The sequence below is a fragment of the Poecilia latipinna genome, unplaced genomic scaffold, assembly GCF_001443285.1.
Source record: "Poecilia latipinna isolate Pla-1442-1.1 unplaced genomic scaffold, P_latipinna-1.0 Scaffold1233, whole genome shotgun sequence".
Classification (NCBI taxonomy): domain Eukaryota; kingdom Metazoa; phylum Chordata; class Actinopteri; order Cyprinodontiformes; family Poeciliidae; genus Poecilia; species Poecilia latipinna.
Genome location: NW_015113849.1, coordinates 65401 through 72780, shown reverse-complemented (window position 1 = coordinate 72780; position 7380 = coordinate 65401). Strand labels below are relative to the sequence as shown.

The 7380-nt window shown below is 42.3% G+C and overlaps 1 protein-coding gene across 1 annotated transcript in view; it reads left to right on the top strand.

The window, feature by feature from the left end:
- Positions 1 to 273: 273 nt before the first annotated feature.
- The window catches only part of nell2a (neural EGFL like 2a), a 69217-nt gene continuing 62110 nt past the window's right edge, over positions 274 to 7380 (top strand). Inside the window, exons 1-2 of the mRNA XM_015054179.1 lie at positions 274 to 685; positions 915 to 1046. Coding sequence (XP_014909665.1) covers positions 634 to 685; positions 915 to 1046 — 184 coding nt within the window. The 5' untranslated portion in view covers positions 274 to 633. The remainder of the gene's footprint in view (positions 686 to 914; positions 1047 to 7380) is intronic.

The following is a 7380-nucleotide window of genomic DNA, read 5'->3' as shown; positions in this document are numbered from 1 at the left end:
ATTTGGAGTTCTCATTTGCTGTCAAACAGAATTTGTAAAAAAAAAAAATAAATAAAAATTCCAAGTATCGAATAGAGTCGGACCGGTTATGATGATTTTATTTTGATCCGATTAATATTGAAATCTGTCCAGCAGAGGGCGTGATGATTTTATTTTGATCCGATTAATATTGAAATCTGTCCAGCAGAGGGCGTCATGGTCCCTGTTTCTCTTCCCTCTCCCGCCCTCTTTCTCTCCTCCTTTCTCTCTCTCCCCCGTTCAGCGGTGTGAGCTCCCAGCCCGCTGAAGGAGCGTCTGTTGAGCTGGTGAGGCAGGGCAGCTCATCCACCTGTGCCGCGGATGCTGCAGCCGGAGCGGACCTGGCGTTACATGGCGTAGTTTCGACATCGCTTACTTCTTGTCTCTCCTGAGGATTTGTATTATTATCATTTCTTTTTTTTTTTAACCTTTTGTCTTTCCTCCTCCGGCGTATGATAGAGGCATCTAAAGTTGTGATGATGCCTCCGCTCGGCGTTTGGGATTTGTAACAGCCTCATGTGCAAGGGTGATATCCTGTCAGCCTGTGATTTAACGACACGGTCCTTTGGACGCCGATAAAAACATGGACTAAACCTTCGCTTCAACACAGTCAATATGGGATTGATACAGCTATTTCTGGTTCTTTGCTTATTTTGCACCTCCTCAGGTAGGACGCCTCTGCAACCTCTTGCAACATGTAGCTTTTCAGGATATATGCAGTAGTAGAAGTGTATCCTGCGTAATCTGCATCCAGAAAACCTTGCAGAAGTTTGTCAAAAATTCAATTTATTGGATATTATTGTGCAAAAAAAAAAAAAAAAAAAAGGTGCCACTATGAAGGATTTTCACCATCCAGCTAACAACCTCAGTAACAATCTTCTTTGTTTGGAAATAAGTTGTAGGTTTTGGGGTTGACCCTGCCCTGCGCATCAGCGTCTTTGATGAACTAACACTTGGAGACGGAGGCTTTGATGGAGTTACTCAAGTCCAGGGCTTCCACAGCGAGTCTAGAGCGTTCCATTTTCAAGGTACTCGAAACACACTTCCTGCTGCATGTTTCTATCTGGTTATAGAAAATAAATAAATAAATAAATAAAAACACATGCCTGGGGCCCTTCTGTGAAACAAAGGTCCTGTGCTTTTTAGGACTGGGCATAGTACAGCCCTGAGATACATAAATTGGATTTTTCTGTCAGATAATCTGGGTATATTATACTTCGATATGTAGCTGCATTGTGCTGGATTATTTGCTTTGTCCGCAGCAGGAATGATCTTGTGAGACAGTCCCATCTCCCTCTTTGCGGGACTTTCAAGACAAACATAATGCAGCCCTAAAATCCTGAAATTTGACCCATGTAGATCTTTCCTTACAGGTCTGCCAGTGATGCCTCAAATATCATCATATGCCGATATCTCTATAGCATCACATACAGAGTAAACATACACCAGAGTTGATAGATTTTTTTTCTGTAACAGGAATGAGCTCAGGAGGGGTTCCCACCTGCCAGAACAATAGGCAGTACTAGGTCATGAAACAGTGGGGTGTCCAGGGCAAGCAAGAAAAAGGGGGGGGAGGGGGATTGTGCAAAGAATATGTTGATCTTGATCATGTTATGTGAAGGTAAAGATACAATTTGTAGATCTGAAAAGATATGTCTTGAATTCACTGGCGATTCTCTGGAAGGCTTTCCGGAAGTAAGTCGTCCGTCCTACGTTTCCAGTCGGGAATGCCTTCGTCAGTTGGGCAAAACTGGAGTTGCCAGAGCCACATTTGCGTAGCCATTGAGTTTTTAATTCCATCCATGCCCATGTCACGTCTTCACAACCCACTGCGATCCAATGTGACTGCTGCCGACAACCTAATCACAAGGACAGAGATAACTTGGAAGCAGAGGCAAAACTGAACATCTCCTGACGTTTTAAAGGGATTGTTGTTGTCCTGGAGCCAGGGAAGCAGCGCCGATCAGCTGCCAAGCACGTCTCTTCGCTGATATCTTCTCATCTCCCAGCACGCCCGTTGAGGCGGCGTTGCATTGCCGTGCTGCTGCGGCGGTGGCTCCAGCATCCTTGCGAAGGCGTGTTATTTGATGTCTTCTGGGTAGATGACACTCAAAAGGTGCGCTCTACACCAGGCAGAGAGTCGGAGAGGGCTAAGAAAGAAAGGGAGTTAAACATAGACGCTTATTGAAAGAATCTCCCACTGCTTTTTTTTTTTTTTTTAAGATAATACAAAAACAAAAAAAAAAAAAAAAAAACAAAAACTGTACTTCGTCTGGCACCTTTCCGTCTCTTTTTACCTCCACAGAGCACACGCAGTCAGGTAGAGCGGATGGTGTGTGTGTTTGTGTTTGTGTGTGTGTGTGTTACTTAGGGCAGAGCTCGCCTCCATCCTTCATTCGGGATGTCTGTGTAAAGTCGGTGGTGCTGATGCTGCTGGGTGAGGAAGAAGAGGAGGAGTAGAGGAGTTGGGGAGGGATGCGAGGCAGAGCAGACCTGGGCCTCTGCTTGTTTGTTATCAGAAGCAGACAGCGAGAGCCTCATTCGGCAGAGATGCAGAGTCGGGGATGATGAGAGGGAAAACGCAGGGTAGGCTGTCTGCCAGCTGTTTGATAGACTGTGTTGATACCTCGCGTATGGACCCGCTTGGCTGGCCGGGACCGGCCGAGAGGGCCCCCACAGTGACATTCTGACGCTCATTAGATAGCAGGCAGAACATATCCATGGCTGTCCTCTCCGCCGCCTGCCTGCCTGCTGCCAGAGGGGGGGGGGGGAGGCTGTGTCTCTGTGTGACTGGGTGGAGGCAGGAGGACGAGTCTTATTCTCCATATCGAAATGTAGAGCGAATATACGCATATTTGTGATATCACTGGATCTTTGTCTGTCAAAGTAGGGTTTTATTTGTGTGAGAGTAAGGAAGAAGACAGCTGTGAGCATTGGAAAGGTTTGGTGCTGAGGTTTTTTTTGTTTTTGTTTTTGAAGGGAGCTGTCAGTGCTACATTGCATGGCATTAGGAGTCCTCAGAGATAGAGGCGGGGGGAGAAAAGCCCCCCCAGGCCATGCTTCTCTAATGTCCCGATGCCAGGTGATGCTCAGATACAAATGATCACATCAACCCTCCTCCCACACAGTTTTCAGGATCCACATTATTGCTCTGTAGGAGCAACAATAACGAAAAGGAAGGAGGGAGGAGGGAGGGGGGCACACCCAGAAGCACTCCCCTCCCCCAGCAAACGCCCAACCTGTGTGGATGGATCAAACTCATTTGAAGTGCAAACAGCACAATTTAAAAGCATCCTTTGAGCCGTGGCGCTGGGCTCTCTGTAATTGCAGCAGTATGTGTGTGTGTGTGTGTGTGTGTGTTTTTGTGGCTTGTGAATATGAATCCTGTCAGTCTCTGAAGCAGCGATTTTTACACCGACTGAACACCGACAGCGAGATGTTTCTGTGTTTGTTGTGCTTATGATGTCGCTGACTGCAGCGACAGTTAAGTGCAACAGGACGGAAGAGGCTCATTTATTATACAGCCGTGCTGCGTGTGTGTGTGTGTGTGTGTGTGTGTGTGTGTGTGTCCGTGTGAAGAGCAGCAAGAGTGTGGTTCATCCTTACTATGTTGTCATTGTGTTGAAGCGTATGGGAAGGATTCAGACTTTCTGTTTGAATATATCTGAGTTGGTTCGGAGCTTTAAAGTGGTAATCCTCTCGGTAAACACTAAATCAAGGCTCTTTTTCACACGCTACTATTCTTCTTCACAAATAAACAACCTGTTGTTTGTGTTACTACCATTAAATGAACCATGAAGCAGTCCAGTGAGAAAACCGCCATGGTTGTTTTGTATAATATTGCAACACGTTGTGATGCTAGCTTTGTTGGCACCATCAAGAGAGTACGCCGAGAACCTTTCAGTGAACAGAAATGCGTGTTGGACCTGTGGCATGCTGGGAAACCTGAAAGAGTCTTGCTCATTTGGTGGCTCTTCTGACACCTGAGGCAGATAAACTGTGGACCTGCACACATTTAAAACCTTAATTTTATTCTACTGGGATTTTACTTAAGAGAGACATAACGAAAGAAAATGATGCATGGTTTTCAACATTTTCATTTATTTATCTGCTAGAGGTGAAAAAACATATTAGGGGTGCAATGATTAATCATGTTTAATCGATTATTGAAATAATCATCAACTAATTTAGTAATCGATGAATCGCTAAGTGAAGTGCTTACAAAAATAAGCTATTTGGTGCAGGAAACAACAGTCAAGGCAGCAATTAAGCTAAAGCTAAACAAAATGTCTACATTTTGCATTTCAAATAAAATGCAAAATGTAAACATATTCTAAAAGATATTTTCGGTGTGCTAAAAAGATTTCAATTAACCAGAGCATCTTTTTCCAAGTGTTTGTTGCTTTGCCTCCATGGTTTATGGCAGGATTTCTCCTGACTTTCTTTCAGTAGGGACTGTCTTGTTCCCTCTCTCTCACAGGCGGCAGTTTTGTAGAGTTTTCGATTAATAGTTGCGCCATCAGCCGACTCTGAATCTCTGCAGCCCCTCCAGTGTCCGCTGTGTCACAGGCCAGATTGCTGCTTCTCTCATTAAAGCTCCCCTGTCATGTTGGATAGATTGTCACGTCTAAGTTAGTTAGGTTATCACATTAAAAGCTGATTCACTAACCAGCTGAGCGCTTCATTACTCTGTTTCTCAATTAATGTTCTTAACAAAACCAGCTGGACTTATACTGAGATTATTTCACACACAGCTTGACTTTATCAATCAATATTATCTATTTACTAAATGTATGTTTTATGGATACAACTTGGTGCAGTGAGTGCATTTGATTTTTAGTACAGTAGAGAAAAAGGTAGAATATTCACTAATTTCTCAAAGCTCTTCAGCTTTTAATTAACGGTAGTTGAAACTGACGTGTCTTTAGTGGCATCATTAAAATTACTCACAATTATTCCAATTAAAAACCAAAATGCAAAAAAGAAAAAAAAAATTGCAGGCAAAAGTGCTTTGACCTTTTGCGACTAATAATGAAGATTTAATTGATGTTAACTTCTGCAGCACTCGCCTGTTCAAGCTAAAGGGTTATTTCGAGCCGTCTCTTCATCGTGCCCTTGTGGTGCTGACTACAGAGAGAGTCAGACTTTTCTAAGCTGGTGGGAAACAAATTTCGAAGTTAAACTTAAGCTTTTAAGGATGGAGTCGAGTAGATCAGTGGGATTTTTTTCTTTAGTTTAAGTCGTTTTAGTGGGAAATTCCCTCTTTTTACTTTTACAGAAACATTCACTGGCTACACCACTGTAGAGGGATGAGAAAAGAGGAAAAAAAACTCTATACTAATATTCCATATATATATATATATATTTAAACATTTCATTAGGAAATAATGTCTAAATGTATTCCCTTCTAAATAAATCAGGGGAAAAAAAATTTTAGCAATCAAACCATTATCATTTTAATCTTTGGTGATGAGTTTCAAGTCTTAAAGGTAGTAAGCCCTCATTGCCATCACCCTAATCTTTAAAAAGCCTCTACGTATTCTACAGCAGATTCAAGTTGGGATTCTGTCCAAAATGTTAACACTACTTCCAGTCACAGGAAACATTTTGGTAAAAAAAAAATAAAAGTAAAACAATTACTTTAAACCTTAATCTATCAGATGCATGAATTTTAGGCTGAAAACTGCTGATAAAATTGGTTCTAACATTTCACCTTTCACCATAAAGTGTTTCGCAGTCACGAGGTGTCCAATGTGTATTTGAATGTAAAATGTAACTAAAGACAGTTCATTTTATTTAAACAAAATAAGATAAAAATGTGCAAGTTGTAGAGAAACACATTTTATTACGACTTTTTTTCCCTGTTACATGTTTATTTTCCTGATTTCAAAGACGTAAACATCTACATGTTTACATCCTGAGGCAAATTTGAGAGAGCCGCCCGACCTCGATTACAACTGCCGAGCTAAATTCGAACACAGTTTTCTCGTCTCTTCAACATAGTGCTCTACTCTGTCGCATTGCACTCGCCCCCCACCCAAAAAAAAAAAAAAAAAAAAGTTAGCCAATCTCTCCAATCTTATGACTGACATTATCCCCAACTCCCTGTGGTCAAAGTCATCTTTGCTTGCTGACTTCTGAGGCAAAGCCAATCCACACAGGAGAGCGAGTGACCATGGAGAGAAAGTGATTTCTTTTCCCTCGGGGCAGTTATACAGTTGGGTGGCTGGAATGCTGTCATTAGCTCTGTGTATGTGTGAATGTCAGACGGGCAGACACTGAAGAGGCGATCTGAGAATTGAGGAGAAATTGCTGGCCGAAGCAGTCCTAGAGGTGCCCTTCGTTCGGTTTATTTGTTCCAGAAGAGTGAAGCCTTGGGAGGGCGGTGTGGTGGTGGTTGGGGGGAGGTGGGCTTCAGAAAATGCAGATTGCCTGTTGGACGGACTTGGACTGAGTTATTGCTACGCTTGAATCAAAACCTCTAAAGTTGACCGAACTTGGTCAAATCGTTCTTGTCTTGAAGAGTTGCACCGATCCAGTTTTAGATAACCAATACCCATTTTAGTTTTTCCTTTATGTCTGATCACCTGCTTTCGTGATTTTTGTTTGAAGGTTTATAATTCATAAACTGCTCTGTGTAGCCTTATTTTGCTTAGCAATTAAATGTAACAATGACCACTGAAAATCTACTGCTGTATCCTTTGTGAAGACAGTAACTTTGAATCTGAAAGAAAAATGGAGGAATTATAAGGTTACCCCCATTTATGCATCAAAACTTATGTCTAGAACCTTTGTCTTTTTTGTAATCTAAAACTAAACAAAGTGAATCAAAAGGCATGCTGATTGTTGATGAGAGTTTTTAACATATTTTACTCCAGGGTGTTAGTTTAGTTTTAAGACTGTTCTGGTAGTCATTGTTTGATTTTTTTGTTTTTGTTGGGAGTTTTTTTTTTTTTTTCAGTCACAGTTTAACACCTGATAGTCCGGTACACCAAGATTTCAAGATTTGTTACATTTTCAGCTGGAGCGATTCACTTTCGTTGCACGGTGCACCAAACTCTTTGAAAAACCTGTTCACCTCCTCGCCTGTGGGGGCGCTGCACCAAGAACCACTGGAGGAAACAGCATGAAAGCGTCTGAAGAAGACATGAGCGCAACTTCCTTTTTCGAAACCAAAATGGAGTGGCGTCAGATTTTGGCAGCTGTTTTGCTTTTGTCGTTGGTTGGTGGAAAAACCACAAACCATTTCTCCCTCCAGCGTGTTTATGCTAACCCAACCAGTAGTGATGGGCAAATGAAGCCTCATGAAGCAATGAACCTTTCCAGCCCTTTGCTTTGCAAAAAGGTTCGTTACTCGATGCT